Here is a 26,926-nt window from a genome sequence, read left to right on the forward strand (position 1 = left end):
CTTGTGGATGCTGGCTTTGCCAGTGATCTCCATGACTTGGTCTGTGATTATTGCTGATAGCGGAGCATGAAGAGGTGTTTGCAGTGTTGGGTGAGTTTGGTACAGTATGCTTTGCTATATCAGTTTGAACCTTGTGTTCCTGGAAAAATCTTGTGTGGATTTCAGTTGCTAAGTGCCACCTTACATCAGTCAGTTCTCTACTGGAGTCTGCTGCTAATTTGCCTTGCAGCAATTTTAGTATTGTTTTGTTCATTATCTGCATGGCCCGAAACAATTGTGTAATTGCTGTTCTATACACTCCCATTGAAAACACCATGTTAAAACTTTACACACTGGGGCTCTGTTACTTCATAACTCCAGATGAAGTGGACTCCTCTAATAAGAGAGCTGTGTGTTTAGAACAGGCTAGTTATGGTTGAGTGTTATTGCCAAAAAGTGTTGAATGTATGATGTGTACAGCTTCGAACAGGTCACCAAGTCTGTAGACACCTGCCTTGTCCACAACTTTATATTTGTGGTTAGTGCTGCTGCTCTAAATCTGGGTAACACCACGGTCCATATGCACTGTTAGAATCTGTATACATAAATGTCTAAAGCACAGTTTCCAAAAATGTTTGTTTATGTTTAGGAATATCATTTGTCGTCATTATTGCAAACAAGGCATCTGGGAGTGATAAATCAACGGCTGCATGCCTCATATAACAAGGTTTTTCTGCCCTTTGGTTAGAGAACCATTTAACCATACATTGCAGTTGTGTGAATAAATAAGATCCAAAAAGATGGGCTCCGAGGTCACCTTTTTATTACTAGCAGGTCAATCTTCTGTAGCATTAGCCTACGTCTACTCCTAACCAAAACCAGTACCACCAGAGCTGAGGGTGTTAAAGAAATACTGAGGAAGCACAATTGGTAAGTCAGCAAAATAAACTAAAGGCCTGGAGCACCACAATTGTTTTTAATTTCTTCCAGAATGTGACTGATTTCCATTTGTAGTTAACTTTTGGGTGATATTTCCATCTATATCCTTGGAGTAAGTATGTTAGACATGGCGCCCCATCTACGTAAAGGTTGCCATTACCCATCTAATGGCTGAAACAGCAGGTTCTTGGAAATTAAAATCCTCTATTCATACAAGTAATAACCTTCATGTCGTGAAAGAGAGCACCACTAGAACTAACCATCTGCTGATGTCAAACTCCTTGTGAAAGTTGAATTGGTTTATAAAGCCAGGCAACTCAAATGGTGTAGCTCTTGCTGCGTATTACAGGCTTGATTGATTATGCCCCTGAAGCCAATAATGTGCTGGGCTGCTGCTCAACCAGGATCCCTCGAGTGGCACATAGTTTTCTATCTGTATTTTATTAATTACTGTATGTAAATGTCATGGTCCCACAGAACAAAGTGGACAAACTTTGTCTATGGAACGATTTGGGACACCTCAATTGAGCCTCGCACAAACTTGGACTCAGGAATGATACCCATTCCTATTATGTAAAACATTGTTCCCCGCCAACACAGACTTATGAGATGTGCAAAACACGAGCATGGATGCCGCCAGGTGTGAGGAAAAAGTGGGTATATCTACGAGGAGGTAGGCTTCCTAAATGGAGTAAGGTGTAGAAGGCGACTTCAAGGGATACCAGCGTAAAACATCTCTGTCAGAGTTATTCTTGTCAAGACTTGGTGTGTAGTGAAATGTAAACTTAAACATTAGCAAGCATTTGCAAAGCCAATGGGCCTCGATATTATCAAAGGAGCAGTGGCATTCACATTTTCATGCACTTCAAAAGCTACTATCAACACATTCCTGGTGCAGACTGCAGTACCTTAGGCAGTTTGTAAATGCCCCTTGAGTTAGACACAAATACTTTCTGTAGCAGACAGCTGTAACTTGAGCTTTACTATGGAGCCCAAGCCATAACTTGCCACTTTTACACAAAACCGCCATCTCTGGGCAGGCATATGATAAATATACTGCAGAGGTAGGTTGAACATGGTAGGAAGGTCAAGTATGGTAGGTAGGTAGAAAGATAAATTACAGTAGGTCAGGTATTGTACTTATGGTACTTAAGTATGTACGGCAGTTATTTAGGTTTCAGAGGCACGTTAGGTGTGCATCATAGATCAGACATGTTGGCTAATATTAGGTACGTTATGTAGGATAGGTTAGGTATGGAAAGTATGGTAGGCCTTTTAGGTAAGATAGGTATGGTAGACTGTGCATAGTAGGTAGGTCTGTATGTGTGACAGGCAGATATGATAGGTTAGGCATGGCAGCGTGGGCTAGGTAACTTAGGGTATGTAGGTTACGTATAGTAGGTATGATTGGGTTCATTGTGTGCAAAACAAAGTGTAAATCCAACATAATAATGGTAGCAAATTGACGGGAACAACTATCCAAAGAGCAAGAAGTAAAGTCCTAAATTTGCAATTTATTGTGCCAGCAAAATAGTTACATCAGCTTCAACCTTGATCCGATTAAGGAAAACATCGAAGCATTGTAGCTCCTTTCTCGATTTCGATTGTCAGGCAGACGTCCTCCAGGATAAGCTTGCCGAACGGCATTATCCGCCTCGAATTGTAAATCGAGCACGGAAAAGAGCAAGGAACAATAATAGAGAAACCTTACTCGCTACTTTTGATAAGACACCTGAGTCTAGAATCACTTGCGTATCTACCTTTACCCCTCTTTCAAATTCAATTAAAAAACTGATTAACAAAAGATGGTCGATACTGTCTAGCGGAGGTTGTGAGATTGCAAGACCCCTGTTCGCTTTTAAGCGTTCAGCTAATATCAAGGATATGGTCATCCATACCCGGCCGCGACCACCTCCTGTTATTGATACCCAAATGACCTTATGGGGTCTTCCACCAGTCGTAGGCCACCATCCATGTGGTAATTGTAATGTATGTACTCTGACCAAACATTTATCTTCTGTGTATCTGGACCCTATAGGTACATGGCACTTAAACAAGCATACCAATTGTAACACAAGGAATTGTGTCTACATGATCACTTGCCCTTGTGATTTACGTTACATTGGGATGACGTCAAGACCGGTTAAGAACCGTATTAATGAACACCGAAGCAATATCCGGTGTAACCGGATCACTACGAAATTGAGTACCCATTTTGTGGCAGAAAAACATTCTCCGGAGGATCTATGGTGGGTGATTCTAGAAGCACCAAAGGTTCGACCAAATGACTCAAGGTATCTCTTTAGGACTGAACAGAGATGGGTGTTCAAGCTGGGCACCCACATACGGGGTCTGAATGATGACATCCCCTGGACTTCGTTATCTTGATCACGTCTCTCTTGGGTGGACGCCCTATTATGATAGCCATTAAACTTTGAATGACTGAGGGTTTGAGTACCTATTTGTCATGATATTGCCATTGTGAAGTGTAATACTTCCTGAGGCTTTGATTTCATGCTTCTATCAAGACTACATTTTTCCTGATTGTAATTTTCGCTGCTGTCATTTTTAGCAAGTACCATAATCTTTAATGAATTTTGCGCATTTTTACTGAATGACCACTCCAGTTCATATTATTGAACAGCCTCTGGTACACTCGATGTTTCTATCGGCTGCATTCTAGATTTCTAGTCCTTCCTTAGTGTTGACACAGCTCTGAGATGCACCGGAGTCCCTCTTCTATTTCTCGTTCCGAGCCTCCCTCGGACGAGAAACGTACATCGATTTCCGGTGTCTTGAGAGCTCTTATACCCCGTTGGCGTGCCGCCGCGTTTGTCTGCGGTTGCACGCCCTGGAGGGTCTTTGCTGTAATGTGGAAATTGAGACACAGAGTTGGGGTTTGTGACGGTGGCACTCCTAACAATATGAACATTCTGTTCACATCGCTATTAGCTCTAATGAACTTCACCCTAGTGGTGGCTAATCGCACTTTTTGGGCACAATATTTAAGAACTGCAAAATGACTGGACTATTATCCTTTGTCTGAACTTTATTCATTTATATATTTTGTGTTTTTGAGAATACTCTGGCTAATTTTTAATTATTAGCCGATGTTTTACCAACTGAGGATTTATTTGGGATTGTTTACCTCTCTTCCTTGTTTTGACAAACAATGTGTTATGCATTTCGATTGACTACTTGTACTTACCATATTTTAGCTGTTAGCCGAGTCCTTGGGACGTGCTTACCAAGGAGCCTGTTCCTGACTTGGGGGTGGTAAGCCCACTTTATGTCATCGCCCTCGTTAATCTTTTTACGATTTATTTGCACAATGTCTGCACTACTACACCAATGACCACTCTTTGGGTATGTTTTGGTGTTTGTTCTCACTGTTTGTTTTCTAGGGCGCTGACTGTTGACCTGGCTTAGTGTACTTCAATGTAAGTGACCGGCCCTTATAAATTATTGTTGTAATTTCCATATCATTGTGTTCTTTTGTGTATTTGGAGAGGTTTATATACTGATTGTTCTGGTCCTGATGAAGCGTCACTGGATCCGAGAGGACCGCATGACGCGAAACATGTCGACCTTATCTAAGGAAGTTATGTAAATAGTCAGAACTCCCTTTCTTCCGTTTTTTTAAAGTAATTGAGCATTGACACTCATTTTTAGTACTTTCCTGTGTTTTTAATCTTGGTGTCATCCTTGACTATTGATTAAAATGATGATATATGCAGCGGTGTTCAACCAATTTTAATTTTATTCTTTCTTGTTCTCTCCTTTTTACGGGTGCTTGAGTGTAGGCAAGTCCGTCTAGAAGGTGCTACTTTTGTAGTGAACATCGGTACAACACGGTTTAGTGCCCCCCCTACGTGGGGAGCCCGTCAGGCGTTGCACTGCCGGCCTGGCGAGGAGTATTACCCGATGATGATGCCAGTCATCCATTGTGATGCTTGAGGGCACTCGCTCCTGACAATTCAGGTCTCTCTAGTTCATTCATCTTTCTGTTGTATGGAACAGTGTACTTGTGATTTGTTGTACTATTATTGGGAGAATGTACACTGGACTAATAAATCTCCCGGTCCCTCCTTTTTCTCCTGTAGGTGCCACATTTATGCCTGGCCGCTGCTAGTGTGCCTGGGTGACTCCTAGCTTCTCTCTAACCAATAGGGAAAAAGTTCTTAGGGGTAAACCTAACCACTTTTACATCAGTTTCCCTTTGCTTTACTGCAAACAGGCCGAAAATGCCTTGAGTCAGGGCATTTGAAAGTTGGTGAAAGTCTTTTGCCACAAAAACTTGAGCCCTGAGGGCTGGGGTGTGTGTGTGTGTGGGGGGGGGGGTGTACTATGGTAATCCTAGTGCCTCCCACATCTGTACCCAAAACAAACCCAGAGACAGAAGTCTTGTAGGACCAAAGCAAGGCCCTTCTGCAACCAGACATAGCATATACAAGTATTGCCTTGGCAACCTGTTCTCGCTTTGAAGTTTTCCCCAAATATTACATGTGGCTCAACACACCTATCAAGTGGGATTTAACAGTGTGGTTTCATTGAACGTCCACAGTCCTTACTCCGAGTATTCAGTGGAATTCAGCGGAATCATCTATGCTCATTGAGGTCAGCCTATTTGCTCCTTGGAGGCATTTCACACCTCGTTCACACCCATTCAAGACTAAGCACAGGCTGAGAGCTGCTGGAGAGTTATGGTAATAAGGCTTTTGACAGTTCACGCAGGTAAAGGTAACTTTCTAAAGGTTACTTTTCCTTATTATTTATCAAGCATCCAACTTCACAGTTGATTTGGATTTGCAATAACTATTAACAATAATCACTTAATTGTTTTTCTACTTGGGTCTGTTCCCGAGATGCAGTTTTAGTATTTTAAGCTGTACTCTAGTTTTCGGATAGCTAGGCCTGACAGTGAAATATCTTTTAGGACCTTGTCACTGTAGGGACATAGTAACTAATTTTCTAGATGTCCCATTTTTCAATGTCATGCACCCAACCTTGTGTGCTACAAGGTTTACATAGGACTGACAATAATTAAAAGGGAGGTTTTTACCTGTTAAAAAGGATTATTTCATAAGGTTGCACTGTAGGTTTCATACTGCAGCAGTCAGGCTACACTGTTAGGCCTCAAACCATGGTTGTACTTCCACTAAGGAGGATAGCTGAACAGGTGAAGAAGTCCACAAGTGGCATTTAACGTCCAGACCCTGAGTGCACTTTCCACACCATATATTAGGGTCCTACAGGCAAGTTAAATGTGCCAGTTAGGAATATGACAATTTAACCATGTTGAAAGGGTAGTACAGGCATTCAACTCCTGATTAGCAGGGGTAATGTGCACAGAGCTCTAATGCCAGCAAACCAGATAGTGCAAAATCTGGTGGGACATCATGCGAAAGGTGGTCATTTATTACAAATAGCATATCAGAAAAAAGAAAGAACGTCTTGTAAAATCTATTGATGGGAACCCTGAAATTACAGTCAACTACCAGCACTAAACACTCAGTCAAGACATACTAATCATATGCAAAAGCATTTAGCTGAATGTCCCTTCCAACTAACTGAAAGGTAAGAAGAGCCTGTACCTTTGTGGGATTCCATCACTTCCACTGCATTCACAATTACACACAAATTACACAAGGTCCTAAACAGACCATACAGACATTTAGTGGACGAAGTTTGAAGTATCAAGGTAGACATTACTTTAAACCCTACGATCTAAAACATATCCACAATCCTTCCCAAAATTATTCTCCAAAGATCTGGTAATTCTGATCCTATTAACCCCCTTCCATACAATCAATTCCCACAACATAGTGAATTGTTCATCTGTTTTCAATGACTCACATATGGTCACTACTTTGAAACTGAAGACTGTTAATTTCTGATTTCCCTCCGTTGCTATGCTCTCTGCTAGCAAAGGACTTTGCTAATATGCTTTTGTGAGCTGTATCGATCATCATGAATTCCACTTCCTCTAGGGGCAGCATATTCCCAGTATGCAAGGCTTTCAAGTGACGAACCTGTCCTTATGCCACTTATGAAGAAGCTTCTCCTATCACTGCCAACTCTTGTATTATAGCCAGGCCCCTTTGGTTGTCTGAGTTCTCTAAGTGTTTTCCAGCACGCACAATTCCTAAACGTCTTAGTCTGGACACATGCCTTTCAAATTCATGCTCTGATTATGGTACCAAATCAGCCATATCATCATCTGAGACATTTTTGTGACCACAAGCAAAGGATCTCTATTATACTTATCGATGTGAATTATCTGAACATATATAACTCCTATATAAAACAGAATCCTCCTGGAACACCAGGTGGAACCCATGGGGAGGGTAGTGTTTCAGACAAGCTCCTGAAGTTGAACAAAACTTTCATTGCCAACGTACAAGAGCATGCAATGCATTACACCCTCACCTTTTCAACACTGACTGGTTCTTGCTCATTACACAGTGTTGAAGCCCCAGCCTTTTTTTTTTTTAATTGCTTTTATTGAAGATTTTAAGCCAGCACAGAAAGATGCAACATGCACATCACAGCTGGAAGAGATATGAGTAGTATAACGCATAGCATTGAATAAACTTTAGCTACGAAATTATATTATAACTGCTGCACTCTCCTCAATTACAACAGGGAAGGGGGAGAAAGAAAGGGGAGACACTCAGCAATGCAGGCCATGCTCCAATTAGCCTGATGTAAAGTCCCCAATCTTCCACTGTAGGACAGGACCAAGGGCATGTTGCACCGGGTCTTGCTCATTCGCCAAGTGGTCTCTTACATCGCTCAGTGGATGCGGCTCTGAACAGATCGATTTTCCTAGCAATCAGCAGCCCCTGCCTCTATGCTGGCAGTCTTGTTGTCTTCTGCTCGCTGCCCACTGAGGAACATCTCCAGCTGGACAATATGTCTTTGGGACGTGACTTTACAGGCATCAATTCTCAATAGGTGGTTGACTGTTCTTGTCAATAGGACCCATCTTGAAGCCATCCTGTTTTCCGTGGCGAAGGCCTTCGCCCCCAAATGCATTGCCACCTGTCGTTTCAAATGCAATGATAAAACTGCAGTCAACTTTCGCACATCTGAAGGGATGTCCTTTACATAACCCAACAGCACCACCCTTGGGGACCGCTCTAGAGAGTGCCCTGTAATCTTGTCAATGGTAACAAAGACAGTGGACCAGAAGTATTTTACATCCAAACAGGTCCACGCCAGGAGAAGAAAGTCAGCACATGGTGCAGAGCAATGGGCGCAGCCCACACTCTCAGTCAGGCCCATCTTATACATTTAAACACACCCTATACTTGGGGAGGGCGCTCAAGACTGGGCACAGCTGAACTTCCATTGCTCTGCAGTGATAGGAGTCTTAAAGTCATCAGACTATGCCTTCTGGGTGCAAGGGACCTGAACTGGCGCTGTTTCCTGCATTCTAGCGTAAAAGCTTCACAATCAGCCTGCCTGGAGAGGGATGGGCAAGGGTCACCTCTAGTACCTAAAATGAGGGTGGCACTTGTCATACAGTTTCCATATTACAGCCTGCAGCAGGTAGTATGCAAGTGAATACAGACATATGGTGTCTGGTCCCTGTAGAGCCAGCTGTGACTCAACAAAGGTGCCGTCAGGGTAGAGGGTTCCCATTGTCGTCAGCTGCAGGTGAGGCAGCCTGGACCAGGTGCCTGTATCGAACGTGATTGGCAAGGAGGGGTGCTCAATAATCAGGATCAAGGGGGTGAATAGGCTACTCAACCGGGTGCACCTCCTCAGTTCACTCCATGCCCATACTGTGCAGGCCACAGTGTCAATCCTCTTCCTCTGTCTTCTGGGATCAAGGTATAACACCATCTGGGGAGGGTAGGGAGCTACATGGTTGTGTTCAGGCGCTGTGTGAGCCCAGAACTGAGTAGGGTAAAACCAGTAGTGAGTGAATTGCACCTGGGTGATAAAGTAATATAGATCCATGTCCAGCACCCCCGGACTCCTTGTTCAAAGGGCGGGTCAATATCTCCCACACTGCCTTCTCATCCAAGTGAGGGCCACCAAGTGAGATCGGAGATAACTCCTGAAATACAACAGTAACAGCAAGGGCAGATTGAGAAATAGATAGAGGAATCTGGGGAACACCTCACCCATAGCAATTGCTAGACTGCCATTAAGAGACAGCAGGAGCCTTGACCAGGCCTCCACTAGCTCCTCCAGCAAGGGTATCAATCTGCCATAATTCGTTTTCCACAGCTCATCCAGATCCCGGGTCAGCAAAACACCAAGGTTCCGCAAAGGCCTCGCTGCCCACTGAAGTGGGAATTCCAAAGGGAATTCCTCAGTCGCATTGGTTAGTGGCAACAATATTGACTTAGCCCAGTTGATAATTATACCCACAATACCTCCAAACACAAATTCTCTGATCAGCAAGTTTAGGTTACCTCGTGGGCTCCTAACATATAGTATCACATCATCCGCATACATGACACACCAACACACGACAGGGCATGACTGCCAGACCACAATGCAAGTGATGCTGCCTGAGCCGGGCCGCCCAGGGCTCCATGGCTATAGCAAATAGAATGGGTGACAACAAGCACCCTTGACAAGTTTTTCATGATACTGGGAGGTGGGGTGGGGGGGCTGTGGGACCACCCCATTCACTCTCAGCTGAGTAAGCGGCTGGGTATAGAGGTGGACGATCAATTGAATAAATCAGAAGCTCATGCCTAGGCAGGACCACAGTGTCAAGAGTTATGGCCACACGAGTGAGTCAAATGCCTCAGTCACGTCTAGAAAAATTGCAACCGCCTCCAGTCCTGGGTCAACAGTATGCAAGATCACAAAAAAAGTATGGAGATTATGGGCCTTCAATCTGCCCGGCACAAAGCCCAGTTGATCAGGCTGGGTAACTAATGGCAAAAGGGGGAGCAGTTGCAAGGTTATTAAGTTTGCCCGGATTTTATTGTCCGTGTTGATCCAGAAGACTTACATTACTGTGGATCCTTATCCGGCTTCAATATAGTGACTATGAGCGCTTCCCGGGGGGGAAGAGGGCTCTTTGTAACAGACGGAGGTAAGACCATCCAAGCCAGGGACCTTGTCTCTCTGCAGGACAGGTATAACCTGGGTCACCTACTCAACTGTAAAAGGCTTGTCTAGGAACCTATGGTGTCCCTCCTTGAGCCAAAGAAACTGCACTGAATTGAACTAGGAAGCAAGATTGGGAGGTGTTTCATTCTGTTTAGTCGTGTATAGGGTGGAGTAGAAATTAGTCATCTCACTCTGTACAGTCATCATGCAGTTCAGCGATGTAGTCACTCGCCCATGGGGTTCATAGGAGATTAGCAAGTGTTTCCCCTGCCTTCTCACCCTCACCCTAGCATCAGGCATGGGCTTACCTTCCTTAGTAGTGGGTTTCTCTCTGTGTCATCCCCTCAAATTCAGAGAGTGTGCCTTGGATGGCGACCAGCATGGCCTCGTCAAAATTTGCAAAGTACTGTAATTCCAGTGCACAGATCTCACCTTCGAGATGTGGGCGGCCCTCACATAGCGCTTACAGTACACCTGCCTGTTTCACAATGCACACCCCTTAAATTACTACTTTGAAAGCCTCCCACAAGGTAGATAGAGAGGAAACCGTACCATCACTGAGCTCAAAATGCTAAACAATAGCAGTTCTAGACTCATCCCTAAACACTCAATCAAGCAGTGCCCCAGCAGTATCTCTTACCAAAATGGCAAATTTGTAATTTAGCTGGATGGAGTAAGGAATATTTAGAGTCCATTTTCTAGAGTAAATTCTTGATTGACACAAAATCCTTTCTAGCGACCTGCACAGTGATTGAAAAGTCTGGGAAGATGGACATCAAATTGCCCTTGTTGTTGATTGTCCACTGTTCCATTGATAGTCACAGCACTGTCTCTCTATCTCAGTAATTCAATAATCTGGCAATTATTGGGCGGGTTGATGCTCTGGGGGCCCACTGGCAAAGCATCTTCAAACAACGTTTGGAGCATCGTCTCTACATAGTCTTCCATGCAACCCATGGCTGTGGACTGAGGGATACCTGGTATTCACAGATTGTTTCTTTGCGAGCTTGTCTCCAAGTCATCATTCTTGTTCCGGATAACCTCCAGGACCTGTTCCATCTGAAGCAGCTTCTCGCTGGCTGCAGAGTTCCCCTTCTCCATCACTGAGGTACGGTGTTCAAGATGTCCTATTTGTTCTTCGTGCCAGTCAACATGTTCCTTCAGGCAATCAATCCTGTCAATCAGCAAGTCAATTTTGGTATCGATGGAGGTTAAACTATGCTTGAGATCCAGAAACAGTGTGTATGTCTGGTGCATGGGATGCAGTTTCATCGGCACCCTGACTTGGCAGCTGGTCATCTGCGAAGGGGTCCACCGCGGGCATGGAGAGCTTAGACTGTTGTGGGTCGTCTCTCCCCATCTTCCAAGAGTAATAGGTCCTAGATGCCCTACCCCCGCCCCATAGTTTGCAGTTGTCAGTCCAGGTGCCTGTTGGGTCCTGCCTCACCCACTAGGTGACATACAGGAGGGGCATGAGCAGATCCTGCCTTCCTAGGCACAGAAAATCGTCAAATCAGCGGTGAATTGCAGATTCTAGTGTGAAGCAGCATTGGGGCCGACATTTCTGTTACCCATGGTGCAGTTCAGTCTCATTGATTTAGGCTGAATAGGCTGGCAGTGGGTATAATGCGCCCAGGGATTGGGAAGTCTCCACACCCTGTGATATGTAATTGGTAATTCCGGGGTCCAGTGGGTCAAGTCTCACCCCACCCCAGCAGCACAGAAGAGGGGGACCCGAGCTGACTCAGCACATCCAGGCTAGGCACACAGTTAAATATGGGAAATCTGTCAGCATTCAGCCCCCCTCAGGTGCACAACAATAATTGGATAATGCAGGAGTAATATGGAGCGCACCACTGCTCCTCACAGCACGCAAGCCGCTAGTCACCCCAGGGCCTGAAGAACGGATCAGGAGGTCAACGCAGTCTCATGGGCCACCTGCCGCTAGGTGGCCCACCTCACTTATCTTGCCAAGTAGGAAGGAGTATTGTCCACGGAGGTGGCTCTTAGTTCAGGTGGCGGCCGCGCCGCAAACAGCTCATGCGGGACGGGTGTTTCCCACCCCTACTCCCAGCACCAAGTCCTCTCTACAAGGATCACCTTGTGGGCCCGCTGACCTTCCTCCTTACTGGGTCCGTGCAGGCTCAGATGGGCAGTCAGCTGCAATCAGCCTTCAGCAGGCAGCAGCCACCCCTCACCAATGTCCACAGCAGCTGCAGGAGCTCCACTCCAGCAATGCCAGCGCTCCAGTCCTGGGGTCACCACCGCACACACCACCCTCAAGTTGCTGACACGCATGGTGCAGGCCACAATCAGCTCCAACCAAATGCCCACCTCTTGATTTTTTTTACCCCTTCAAAAGGGTATATAACGCATGCGGCAGGAGTGGGGGCCTGTAGGCACCTCCGTACTGGTCTTAATGCCCCTTAGTAAAACGGATAAATGCTGGATAAAAATTCAGGCCAACAGAGCCTCACAGTGTGGCGGCCATCTTGCAGCCAGGCTCTCTGGTGCCCCTTGAAGCCTCAACCTTCCCTTCAATTCTTACACAGATTACACTCTAAGATGCCTACTCATCAGAGTTTCAGGAACCTAAATCATGTCCTGTTCAAAGGACCTTCAGGTTCTATCGGTTCATCAGTGGGTTCATGCTCAATAATTCTAAAAAGAAGCATGTCCTACATAGTCCTTGCTACTTGCTCAGACATGTCTCATCCTTCAGGAACCACATCCTAATTCGGTTCACCCCAATAAATTTGCCCAATTGACTTAGAATTGAGGCTTCTATCAAGATCACAACTTAAACATAAACAGCATTAAATAAGACTATGTCATGTCTACAGGATCCTCTACCACATTATTTCAAACTCCAGGGCCAAGTGCTTGATGAAGTCATCTACACAGAGCCTTGCCATGCCACTCTTAAAAAAGCAGTGCCACATCATCAGCAGGACCAATTCCTAAGGTTCTGAAAGACAACGGACAAGCTCCAGATTTCTTAAAGAGGAGACCTGCTTTTTACTTTTCAACAGAATCAGAATTTCTGAAAGCTCCTGAAGATATGTTATATCAAAATCAAGCACCTGTGTTTTGCCTGCAAACGTTTGCCAAAGAAGGCTTTTACAGTTTCCAAAGCAACACGGTGTTCTACACACTGAACCAAAGGTTATGTGCCACCATGCACAATTTGATGGCCAAACTTGTATCCCAAATATGTGTATGGCAACTACAGCATCTCTGCCTGGCTTTCAAGGGTTGGAATCAACTTTTCCAAAGCCAGAGGTCACCGTCCTCACACTGAGCTCAGAAAAGCATTAAAAATCTAGTGATTGGGATAGGTTCTCATCCAGTGAGACAAGTAGAAGTAATTCAGATTCCTTCAGTTTCATTTCACAAAGAGAGGATTACTTCAGTTTTAACGCCATGGCACATGAATTTTGAAGTAACTTATGTATAAAATATTTCAGCAAATGTGCCTACTCACATGGAATATGTCAGCAAGTGTACCTAATCTTATGATAACAATCTTTATAGGTGGAAACATGACTGATTTAAAACATGCAATATAAGAGAACAACTATATGATAAAGAACAGCTTTTGCTATATTATTGCTATATTATTAGAAATGGCTTATTTGCTAGGAAGAGGGAAAAATACTTACTGCTCAGCATATATGTTCCTGTGGAATTGGAAAAAGAGAAAGATATGTTTTAGTCAATGCCCAAGAAGGATTGAAATACACTTTATTTTCTTACATCGCCAATATCACTGCCAGCCACATTATACCCTTAGTGGTTCAACTCTAAAATACCTAGACAAGGTTAAGCCAAAGCATCATAAATGGTAAAGTATGTAGCCTTGACGTTAGAGTTCCTATAGAGGCGCATACAGTGTGTATCTTCAAGTCATGCCTTTCATCTCAGTGAAACATGCAAAATTACCGGAATGTGTGTGGTTTGGTGAAGACAATTGTCAAATAAAACATTTTTGTAAATCATTTCTTCAAAAACTGCCACATGCTGTGGATCTTTGCACATTAAAACAATGAGATGAAGACTAAAGGCGAAATTAAATAGGATTAATTTGCTGTGAAGATGTTATCTTAGAAGAGTACTCTGAAGATTCCAAGGTACATCATTTTCACCAACTGTTTAGATGCATTTATTAACCGAGGAGTTTGTGAAGTGTTTGCTTCTGGGTGTTCTGCTTGGCAAGTCATGACAGAGCGGCTCGGCACAGTCAGAAAATTCTTCTGTGTGATGCCATTGTTTGCAAATGAGGGAGAAGGGAGGACAGTGGTTGTGCTATAACACAGCGTAGCCCATTCCCACAAGTTGAACTTCCTCAGGAGAGACAGCCACAATCATTTCCTCTCTATGGCGATCCCCTTTACCTCACAGCTGCCCTCAATATGGTGACCCTCACAATCTGCTCTTGACACCATGGAAAAGGCATTCTCTTTTTGTATCTTAAGGGATATCCTTAAACAGTGAGCTTCCAGCTCTGTGTCTATTCTTTTAGTTTTGTGCATTCCCAAAGACTTCATTCTTGCCCCAACCCCCCCCCATCCCCCCCCCCATCAGCCTCTGCATTACCATCCTTGGTGACTTGTGTCAGCATTATTGAGGCACCCCAAAGTTTGAAAAATGCCTCTGCTCAAAGATAATGACTGAGCTTCACCCAATATCGAGTGTGTAAAAAGGAGGAAAAGAATAAAAGAGCATAGAGAAGACTTGCATTTGCAGTGCCATGCTGCAGCTTTGTGGCACAATCTACTATGTTGAACACGGCAGAAAGATCCAATGCTCCGGGGACCTGGCCAGGATTCCTTGGTTCATTACTTTGTACGGCTCATCATAGATCTGGACAGGCACAGTGTGTGGACTGTGATCCGACCCAAACTCCAACAACTGCTTCCTTTTTATAACCCACTTCCCCTTTTTTGAAAAGTAGTCACAACCAATTTCTCTATTAATTTTGACCCTATCCCTTGGTAAATGATTTGCCGCGAACAGCCCAGCTGTACAGAATTCAAATATAGATCTTTCAAAATAGGCATAACGTGTCTTTTTTTAAGTTCAAGGAAGGAGTCCTCCGGGAACAACAAGTCAGTCAGTTTTGAATGCTCATGGGGAAAACGGTTGATTGCTAATTCATAAGGCATCCTGCAACAGGGCCAGTTCAAACCTGTGTTATCCCAATTCGCAGTCAAGAGAATGTGGGCATCTTTAATCAAAGATTCAGAAGAGTCCTGTAGCTGGGGAGGGGAATCATTTACAGATTATAGCAGCACTTCCGACTGCTTAACAGTCACACTGTTCACTGCTTTTTTGGCACCAGTTTTTCAAAGAACACCGTCGGCTACTAGCGTTAAGAACAATCTGGCCACCAATGCAGTAGAAGGGGTGGTGAATTTTCCCTCCACATCCGAGACCATCTCCTGGACTTTGGCCACTTGGACATGGATATCTTTTAACAGTGAGTTATGCGATGCAAAAGCAGCATTGATGGAGGAATCAATTTGAAGATTGCGTCTGCATACCACTATACATATAATTCATCAGAAGGTTCAACTCAGACATTTTAAGCTGGTCAGAATGTGTTGTCATGAACAAGCAATCCTTTTTACCCTAGTGGGGGATTGCAAGTGTCAGATAATTTGAGAGAGGAACAATGGCAATAGCGAGAGACTCCTCTGCTTGCTGACGCTCCTTGAAACGAGTCTATGGAGGCTGGCCATGGTTTTCCTCATGCCTAGGATAGTTGGTCATTATACTAGGAGGGCCTGTCTTCTCTATGCCTCCATTGTTTACTCTTTTTGGGGTAGTCTAATTGAGTTTTGTTTTCCTCTTGCTGTGATTGAGGAGCCGAGCTATCTGGTGTGGCATTAATGACGACAGACAAGTATTTCATTGGTAACCCTGTTGATGGTTATCTCCGATTCAATTGCATCTTAACAGGTCCAGGGCTTAGAAGTGCAAACTGTTTCCGCAAGGCTAACAGCAACACAGAAAATGTTGTTGCCCATAGTGTAGTCGCAGTTTTATGGGTGAGTAATACCAGGGAGTATATTAAAGTGGAATATTTCCTAATCAGAGGTGTCTTCCAAGGGAACATGCTTTTTAGAGAGATACATTAGACGGACTTGATAATATACTCGGTATTAGGAATAATGTAAACCATCGCCTCAATTTGGATCAGTGCTTTTGACCTGAAAATGCTTCATCTAAAGCAGATGGGGAAATCCCTTCACCATGCAGGCACTCTCTTTTCTGAGGAACTCGCAGCCTTGTTCAGGGCAACCAACAGTCAATCTAAATCAGCATTTTCTCTTATGCACATTAAGCAAAACAAAATACGCAGTTAATTTAGTTGATTGGTAGTCAGGGAAAAGCCTTCAACGATCCTTGGCTAGCCTAGGATAGCCTTCAGCTATCCCTAGCTAGCCCTCAATGACGCCCCTGAATTCTGGCTTATTCAATAAATGCACATTCAAAAGCATGAAAGCAAATGCCCTCATTCTAGTCCATAATCTGTTCATACATGAAATCTGTCTCCATAATGTTTAACCTTCACATGTGTTTCCGTATCTTTTTTAATTGATTTTGTAGCAATACTCAGGGGGCTTTAGCGTTCTACTTCTTTGCTATGCAAGCCTCCCTTCCATATAACTGCATGGCTCTGGATGGAAATAATAGTTGCATTTCAGTTTGCCCCTGTTCAAAGGGTACACTGTTACGGAAAAGACCAACCAAAAGAATTCAATCTGTTACCAAGAGGACAGAAATCCAGATCATCTTAGCCAAGTTCATCAAATTATTGGTGGGGTCCAGGTCTGTGCTATGCCATAATACCTTGACCCAGCAAACAATATCTACAGAACGACTAACCTAAGTCATCTGAAATATACCTACGTCACTAGTTTATTCATTTTGTTTACTTTGAACCCACCAGAGTCAGACATATACAAAAACCTCCCCTGAAGTTGAAAAAACAGTGAATATCCTAAATAAAATATACTTTTGAGGTGGGGGGTATGTAGGAGGCTGGCCTGGTGTGTGGTGGGTACCCAAAGTACTGACACCTTATACCAGGTCCAGGTATCCTTTTTTAGTGTAGTGTAGTCAGTGTCTAGAAACCAGGCTCTCTAGAAGTAGCTGTGGATGAGCAGCCAAGGCTTATTTAGGAGACATGCAAAGCTCACGCAACACCACTGTAGTCACACACAGTACTTACACACATGAAAGAAAACACTCAGTGTTACAAAAATAAAGGTACTTTATTTTGGTGACACAAATACCAAAATACCATAGAGGCTATACTCCCTTAGGATGTAAGTAATGCACAAATTATATACACTAGTATGCAGAAACAGACATAAAAATAGTTAGAAAACAGTGCACTTAGTGAAACTCACAATAGAGAATAAAGGACCTATGGGGAGCACAAACCATACACTAAAAAAGTGGAATGCGAGAGTCGGTCCCACACCTAGTTAAGTGGAGTGCGTAGGGGAAGCTGGGAGTACTGGGAGAGCCCAAAGGTAAGTAACACAACACCTCCAAGCGACCAGGAAAGCAGGAGTAAATCACTTTAAATTCCTCAGAACACCCACTTGGAAGGAAAGAAGAATTATGCAAAGCCCAGAAGAGACTGTAACTCACTACCAGTGGATTCCTGGACAAGAGGACCTATGGCCAAGTCCAGCAAGCACAGCAGAGTCCAGGAAGGACAGGAGCCCCTACCCACCAGACTGTAGGTGCAAGTTGAGTCAACGGTGATGAAGGAGAGTCAGCACTGCACCCAAGAAGACTGATTCGAGTTCCTGGAGGATGCGGGTGATGTCCCACACCAGAAGGAGGATTGCAGTCAGGTTTGCATCTTCGGATTCCACCAACAAGCCTTGGCACATTCAAAACTCACGGTTGGTGGAAAGTGGAGCTGCCAGGGACCAGGAAGGACCAGGTGGACTCTACCCAGGAGGGTAAGTCAGAGGGGGTCCTCAGCGACACCAGGAGCCCACAGAAGCAGAGATAGCACCCACAGCAATACCACAGGATGGGTGCACGAAAGTCGAAGGATTCCATGAAGCACTACGAAAAGAGGTCCCACGCCACCAGAGAACCATTCAGGGACCTGTGCGTCGCAGGATAGAGTGCTGGGGCTGGAGCTTCAAGATGCCTGAAGATTCCTTGATAAAGATGCCAACAAGTCTTGGTAGCTGCAAATGACGAGGTGCATGGCGGTACTGTCCTGCGTGGGCAAGCAACGGCTTCCCTTCACCTAAGTTGGACAGCTGGAAGAGAGGACCGTCGGGACCACTTCAGTCCACCACCTGTGTTGCCGGATCCACGCAGCTCAGAAGGAGAGGCGATCCACATAGCCAGTCATCGTTGTAGTTGGTGCCTGTGAATGCCTCTGCGTGACTCCTTCACCCCAAGGGAGCTTCATTCTTTTTTCTGGTGCAGGCTGAAGACAGGCTGTCCTCAGAGGATGCACAGCTGGGGAAATATTGCAGTTGCTGGAAGGAGCCGTGGATACAATGTTGCAGGAGGCGTCCTGCTTCTTTGTTGCAGTTTTTCCAGTCCTGGAGTGTCCAAATGCAGTTTCTTCAGTCAGAAGTCGAAGTGGAGGTTGCAGAGGAATCCTGCTGAAGTCTTGCAATCCAAATCTGAGGAACCACCTAAGAGAGAGACCCTAAATAGCCCTGAAAGGGGGATTGGTCACCTAGCTGGGTGACCACCTATCAGAAGGGGACTCTGACGTCACCTGCCACACTGGCCTCTCAGATGCTCCAAGAGTTCCCGGCCAATCTTGAATCCAAGACCCTCTGGAAGAGCTCTAAGCACCACTCACGGGTGGTGATGAACAGGGAAGTGGTCAGTCCCCTTTCCTTTGTCCACTGGGGGTCCCTGAACCAATGTAGACTGGTTTATGCAAAGGGGGCACCAAATGTGCCCTTTAAAGCAATACCAGTGGCTTAGGGAGGCTACCCTTCCCAAGCATGTAACACCTATTTCCAAAGGGAGAGGGTGTAACACCCCTCTCCCAAAGGAAATCCTTTGTTCTGCTTTCCTGGGCTTGAGCGGCTCAAGCAACAGGATGGCAGAAACCTATCTGTGAGGTGACAGCAGCTTGGGCTGCCGGGAAACCACAGAAGGTTGTAATGGCAATAATTGGAGTCCTCCAAGGAGCCCCCAGAGTGCATGGAATTATACAACCAATGCTTGCAAAAGCATTGGGGTATGATGCCAACATGTTTGATACCAAACATGCCTATGTTCGGAGTTACCATTATGTAGCTGGACATAGGTATTGGCCGATGTCCAGTACATGTGTAAAATGGTGTCCCTGCACTCACAAAGTCCGGGAAAATGGGCCTGGAGTTCATGGGGGCACCACTGGTTGTGCAGGGGTGCCTTCATACACATGTACTTTGCACCCTGCCCTCTGGGCTTGAAGGCCTGCTATTAGGGACTTATAAGTGACCTGGTGCAGTGAAAAGTGGCAGTGAAAGGGTGCTTGCACCTTTTCACGCAGGCTGCAATGGCAGTCCTGCAGAACCTTTTGCTTGGGCTCCCTCCGGGTGGCAAAATATATGCTGCAGCCCATAGGGATCCCCTGGAACCCCAATGCCCTGGGTACCTAGCTACCATACACTAGGGACCTACAGTGGGGCACCAGTGTCCCAATTGTGGGGTGAAATACAGAGTTTTGGGAGAGAGCAGAATCACTGGGGTCCTGGTTAGCAGGATCCCAATGAACACAGTCAAACACACTGACATCAGGTAGAAAAAGGGGGTAACCAAATCAAGAAAGAGGGCACTTTCCTACAGGTTAATTAAAATGTGCAGAATGATATCACTATGTAACCGAAAGTGGTGTCTTAGGGAGTCATGCCTTACACTTCAATGGAATGCATATATTTTACAGTCAAAACTGCGGTACAAACAGTGATGTGCATTTTTGAACTACGGATCCAATGCATTTGTTCATGAATAAAAACATTCATGTCTGTTTGGCGCGGCAAAGTAGTGAATGTTTGAGAAATACATGAGCCAATATTTAAAAATTGTATGCATGCATTTAAAAAAAGTATTAGTATCTGCCACACTATAAAATTCAAAATAAGGAATGTAAAGATTGTTTTAAAAACCTTTGCATTCTTTTATTATTATCAAATCTCTATTCCTTCAATGCCAGGGACTACTATAGTAACGTATGCTTTTTGAGACCCAAAAATATTTTTGCCTTTACCCTCTTGCGGTTTATTTAGGAGTGACGAGGGCCCAGGAGCTTACCAAACAATAAAGTTGCAAAAACCATGACAAAATAAAAGCACTAACAGAGCCAAAAGGTGGACGCCAGTGCCTGACCAATTGGCTCAGCTGAAGCTTTTTTTCTTATTAGTGCTCTGTTGACCTCGTGAGTGCTATATAAAACACCAAATGACCATACAGAAAAATGTAAAAAGACCATTTAAAAAAAATTGTACGGATCACACCCACCTTTTCTATGATTGAAGAGGTAACTGAGCTTACAATACACTGAAAGTGAAACCGTTTTAAAGCAAAGTGAAGAGATTTTGTGAAAATGTCCCAGTTAAACGTAGCATCCGAAGTAAATTAAACATTCTTAGTTTAGCTAAGGACAGACCGTGCAGTTGTGCTATCCTTCCTTCCTGTTCCCAGTGGGAAAGTGCCACGGGCTGAATTCCCCAAAAACTTTCAGCGAGTACTTTTGTCTTACATCAGGGTTACTTGACACTTACTATGCATGTCCCCGGAGCACTACATACTTTGTAATGTACAAAAAAATTGGTGAACTTAGCCCAACATCATCAAGATTTCATATTTTCCAAGCAAGCCTAACTTTCAAAGCTCCTTCTTCAGGGCCTTTCATTGGTCATCATCAGTCGGAATTGTGACAGGTTTATAATACTGATGTAGACCACGTGAGACTGATCATTATCAGGTTGGCTCCTGGGCTGCCGTGGCACACGAAGTAACATCTATGGCTATGTTAACTTCCTGCTGTGTCATCTTTGGTATGCCTGTGAATTTGCCGATTACTTCAATCAGATGAGGTTTTTTTTCCCCCCAAATCGATATATGCAGGCGTGGAGGCCTTTTGCATCCAAACCCTACCTCTTCAAAGATTTTCCTCTCGCCATTTCTTCAGATCTAAAATCCTCAGTGAAAATAATATTTACAATTTTAATCAGATGTCAAATGTTTGAAAGGAAAGTACAGTTTTTAGGTTTTGCTTGCACAGCACTTGCCCTGTGCTTATGAAGGCTTTTGTTTTTAAGTTAAAAAAAAAAAAAATCTTTAAAAGGGTTTACATCCCGCCCACAGGCCAAACATTACTTACCATTTGTAGGCTTCACTGGTCACTCACTTTTTCTTGCTTCTGACTGGTTAGCAGCCGCTTCTAATGTCATCAATCAGAACTTCCTCTCCTTTTCTCAGCGTCAGCTGTTCCCTGGAGCTTGGACAAAGTACTCCTTCCGGTTGGCGGCCATTGGCTGCCTGTTGGTGTCCTTCTGTGATTCAGAGGTACTTTTTTTTTTTTTTTTTTTTTTTACTTTTGTCCCCCACTCCATAGAAATCTTACACTTAAGGAGAGACTGAAAACTTGGTACCACTGTATTCCTAGATGGGATTTATACATGAATAACGGTCAAAGAGGTTGTGACTACAAACGCATGTGTTTCAGACGTTACAGCCCTTGTGCTGCTCAGTGCTCATCTTAGCCTACTCAAAGATCTTTTCTTGCTTGACTTCTAACAGTCCCATGCCTGGCTAGAGCTTTCCAACCACCAATAACGTGGCTGCGCAAGTTCTCTTCTATGTGGGTACTGTAGTCTTTTTTTTATATCCACTGGGGCACCTCTCACATCTTCCGTCTATTTCCATGGTACAACTGTTCTTGTCTGTTGTCTCTTTCAATGGATATGCAACAGACTCCTTTTAATCTGAACCAGAAAAGCTCACCGTACACAAACTGGCAGACTTGTGATGTTATATCCGCCGTACTGCTGAGGATCCGGGTGAGTGAAAGTAGTGCTGGAAGTGAGAAAAAACACTCAAGGATCCCTTCTTGGTGGTGGGTTAAGGAGATGGCAGCAGAAATGGGTGGAATCACGGGTGCGTAGTTATGAGGAGCAGACTCTTGGCAGTGAACGTGGACATTTAATATTTTCATAAATGCTGTCTCAAAGAAATTAGCATCAAGTAATACTGTCATAGTACTGTCATAGTGAATCTGTTCTGCTTAGTTAATTGGTCACAAAAGACCAACTTTTAAAACTTCTAGAAAGTTAAGGCTCCTGATAGCTTTGTATACATGTAAATTTCCCAGGTATAACAACAGTAAGACAACTCTGGCGGTTAACAAATTTACTGGCGAAATCTCTGTACATTTAGTCATGTGTTTGACTTCATAAAATAGCACACACGCTTAATGTTACTGCTGCAAAGCACATGTTAAACAGGTCACAAGTCTGCATTTCCTGTTGAAAGCTCACTGGATTACAACTTTTGCTGCAGAGATCCTAAAAGTGGTTCCTAAAAGCCCTCCACAACACCGGATCAGCCTACCTGAAACAGCGACTCAACCTCCACGCACCCCACAGTACCCTACGCTCAGCCCAGTTCTCTCTCGCAGAAGTACCCTGCCAGAATGGGAGGACGCTCCTTTTCCTACCTTGCAGCCACCGCCTGGAAGGTAGGTTTGCCTCTCCACATCAGACAAACCACCTCCCTCGTCAGCTTCACGAAGGAACTGAAGACATGGCTTTTTTAAGAACCACCTCACCGGTATACGCTACACTTCCACCCAACCCCCAGCGCCTTGAGACCCTAACGGGTGAATAGTTGCGCTATACAAGCACTGAATGATTGATGTTAATAAAGACTTATTAGTAAATGCTATAGAAATGGTATTTAGTGTAATTACACATAGGGAAAGCTATATCTGACCTTACAGCACCTGCATCCCTCTTACATTGGGCTCTTATAAAACTCAAAGACTTGCTTCTACATCATAGTTTGCTCATACACTTGCCAAGCAACAATCTGAATGCCTTTGTATTCTCAATGGCATCGACATCCGCAGGGCTGGACTGGTAGTTCTGCCACACTGACGTTTGTCTAGTAGGCTACATGCTACAGGACCGCTTCATGGCCTGGCAGACTGTTATGACCCAACCATGTTCCCATTATTGTTGTAGCTTCTGCAGTGTGGACCTGGTTTGAAGTTTTTTTTGTGCCTGATTTGGTTTCCAGTCCTGCCCAAGGCATCAAGGTGCTAGGATGAGTGAGAGTGAGTGTGCCAGGACAAGTGAGACTCGACCAAAAGGAATGCAGATGGCCCATTGAGTGGGGTATTGTTTTATTTTGCAGTTTTATACATCACAAGTTTGGCCCAAGGGGATTAGAGCACTTTACAAGAAAATCAGAAATGTGTTGCACTGTTTTTTAAAGGCACTGGGAGATTAAGTGATTTGTCCAAAGTCACAACATGTTGAGCCTTGGACTGGCATTTGAGCCTGGTTCCCCAGTTCAAACAGTCAACAGTTCTATCCACTGCAATTGCTGCTCTGACCACAAAGTAGTGCGGATGATGCTGACTTTGTCCCAGTTGCCTTTGCTGACATTGGGACAAAGTCAGGACCTTTCACTGAGGCTGGCCCGGATCCTTATTCTGGCTCAATACTGCCGACAGATCCGGTATGACTAGATCTCACTCTTTTCCAGCACTGAGTGTAGGTCAGACAGCTCCAACAGGTAAATCTTAAACAGTGGCTCAAAGGCTGTTGCTGGGTAGGTTGCGGTCTGTCAGTTGGGTTGAAGACTTTCTAAATGCGCTGCCCTTCCAGGCTGTACTTTAAAATACCATGTGCCTGATTCTGTGAGGCCTGTAACCTGACAGTGCATGAGCAGCAAGCAGTACAACCTTTTTAAAAAAAAAAAAAAAAATTGTGCCTAGCAAAAAAAACAAAAAACAATTAAATACATCCGCTTAGAGCTCTACGTTTGAAATCTTTTTTTTTTTTTTTTAAATCTGTTTTTAGGTTTCGCCTGCATCCGTGCTTGGGCGCAGCTTGCGAAATCTATTGTTAATACAAAAAAAATGTTTTAACTTAAAAGGGGCTTAGTACCAGCCTCTTACCTGAATTTACCATTGGCTTACTCCAATGTGCTCTGATTTAAGCGCTTCTGGTTGGCCAGCACATCGTCTACACCTCACCTCCTACTGTCTTCTTTGTCGATCTTACTGTCGAGTTGCCTCCGGACAAAGTACTCCTTCCGTCACTTCCCACTGGACACTGGCCAGCGTCCTTCATCTGGCTGTGACGCTGAATGTATTTCTTTTTTCTTTCTGCATGCCGTCTTCTTTCTTCACTGACGTCTTCTATCTTCTTTCTTCGTTGCCGTCTTCTTTTTTCTTTTTGTATTTCATCTTCTTTCTTAGTTGCTATCTTCTTTGTTGCCGTCTTTTTTTCTTCCTGCATGTTGTCTCCTTTCTTTGCTGCCGTCTTCTTCTTCAACGCATGCCATCTTCGGTCTTCTTTCTTCATTGCCTGCTTCCTTCTTTACTGCATGCCTTCTGTCTTCTTTCTTTGCTGTCTTTACCACCTGCCGTCTATTGTCTTCTTTCTTCGCTGCCTTCTTCCTTCTTTACCGCATGCTGTCTTCTGTCTTCTTTCTTCGCTGTCTTTACCACATGCTGTCTATTGTCTTCTTTCTGCGCTGTCTCCTTTCTTCTTCGATGCATGCCCAAATACCAGTAGGTTTCACTTTTGTTTCTTCTTTCTATCTAATTTGATAATGGTTTATCAAATTAAAAACAAACATTATTATAACATGTCTAATATTTTAGAATCCAGTTAGACGGAAAGAAAAACCAAAGGCGAAACCTATCGGCTTGGCCAATGCTTGTTTTCCAAGTATCCCTTTTTCCCCAACCTGCCACGCGGCATCAGTAACCGAAAACGCTCGAGCCTTCCAAAAAGTGGAACACGGCCAATTATGCAGTCAACAGATGTACTTGGTCCTTAGCTCCGGAGTGTTGCCTGCTCCCTCCTGGCCTTGCATTTAGTCACCAACTGCTGTTATGGGAAAGGCTTGAGGCCGTAAATTTGCAGCAGCCGCACAGGAGCATATATGCAAACCACTAAATAACGAGGAGGCTTGTTTAAATTCAAGTAAAGGGGCACGACCGCAAATCAGTCGGGCAGTTCAGTGCCGAAGGTTGGCATTAAATCATGGCGCCGCAGCACCGCGGATACTGCAGTCACGCGATTCATTCCAGAGAACATTCACCTTCAGCACGTTGAGCTAACAATGGTTTGTACAGACTAGCTGTGCTTCAAGATCCAGAGACTTTATATACTTGAAGCCAATGTTTTTTTTTTCATAAACGCCTATATGGATCTACAGACAAAATACTGAAAAGAAAGGAACTTATTAAATGTAGTTTAAGAGCCTAATTCACAAATGCCCAGATTTAAACACCTGGCAATTTACAATCTGTGACCTTCTCTTGGCCAATATTATTTTTTTGTGTATTGACAATTAGCCACAAAAGTAATATTTAGATACGCAAATGTTCTATTTTCTGGAACATTCCAGTGACCAAGGCAGATGAAAATGTGCATATAGGGATTCAACCTTGTTTTCCATTGACACAAAATATTATCTTTATGGGTAAACTACTTCTCATACAACATGACAGTTGAGGGTGTCCCTCGCCCAGTCTTTTAAATTGTTACACTCATTTGGAGGCCACAAGGCAGACAGGAGCTACTGGGCAGCAACTGAGGTGTTTGGGGTATTTTGCCTCTGGTGTCCTTGGGTACGTCGTATTATGGCTCTGGAAACTGGGCCCAAAACCCCCCTTTTTGCTTTTCAGTTGACTCTCAGGATGAGAGAGTGAAAAGTCAAAGGCTTCTTGGAGAAGCAGTGGGGGTGTCAAAACCTTAGAACTCAACATTCAAACAACTGTGAAATGAGAAGTACTTTAATAATAGAACAAAACTTACTACTACACATAGGAATGAGTTCATCTACTTGGATCTTCCAACTCTGTGGGTTAAAACCAAATTTAAATCCCACCCCGCCACCGTGTTCTAGACTAGGGACATTAATTCCCACACTTCTACAGAGATCCAGTAATTAGACTGTAGCTCTCACCCATTTAAGGTGACTGGTTACTGTGGGGACCCTCGGCTCAGGTGCAAACACATTATTTGGTTATGCGAGAGATCGCTCAATGTAAGTAATCTGTGGATCAGTTCAATTTGTATCTTGAGAGTTTGTGGCAGCACTTCTACTGAATTTAAGAACACAGTTCTGGGGTAAGATACAGTCTCAGTCTTTCCAACATGGCATTGTGTTACCTGCCCTTACGGAGCACTGTTTGGTGTTGCTCAGCCTAATGCGGTCACACAACAGATTGCTTTAGCAGCAGGAACATGTTCTTTAGTTGCGAACATGGGAGTCCAAGGGTGCCCTTTTCTTGGGATTTACAGCCTCCAGGCCAGTGGGAAAGTCCTCAGCTGCAGCGGTGATGATGTCTGGGTCCACAACTCTTAAGCGGAAGCGGACAGGCCATCAGGTCATGGCATAGATGTCAGATGGCATGCTGGTATTTAAAGTTGGTACTTAAATTGATGTTGCTTCTCGTAGTTCATCAAATCAATAGTGTATTGAAGAAAGGTGATTTAGCATGAGTCAACACCATGTGTAGACCTCAATGCAAGCCAACGGTATTTCATGCATCAGCAGCATGCCTTGGCTTCTCCTCCTATACAGTCTATCCTCAAGCAGGGCCAAACATTCTTCTTGCCATTATGAACAGGCAGGATCATGGGCTCTAGACAGAACCCAGGCTTCGCCAGCACGTTGCATATACTTTGTG

General features: G+C 44.2%; 1 protein-coding gene across 3 annotated transcripts in view; it reads right to left on the minus strand.

Moving 5' to 3' along the window:
• ARHGEF38 (Rho guanine nucleotide exchange factor 38) overlaps positions 1-26,926 on the minus strand; it is a 215,098-nt gene that overhangs the window by 66,971 nt on the left and 121,201 nt on the right. For all 3 annotated transcript variants that reach the window (XM_069241343.1, XM_069241361.1, XM_069241352.1), the window contains exon 5: positions 13,662-13,679. In XM_069241343.1, coding sequence (XP_069097444.1) covers positions 13,662-13,679 — 18 coding nt within the window. The remainder of the gene's footprint in view (positions 1-13,661; positions 13,680-26,926) is intronic.

This window comes from Pleurodeles waltl, chromosome 1_2 (genome assembly GCF_031143425.1).
Source record: "Pleurodeles waltl isolate 20211129_DDA chromosome 1_2, aPleWal1.hap1.20221129, whole genome shotgun sequence".
Lineage (NCBI taxonomy): Eukaryota > Metazoa > Chordata > Amphibia > Caudata > Salamandridae > Pleurodeles > Pleurodeles waltl.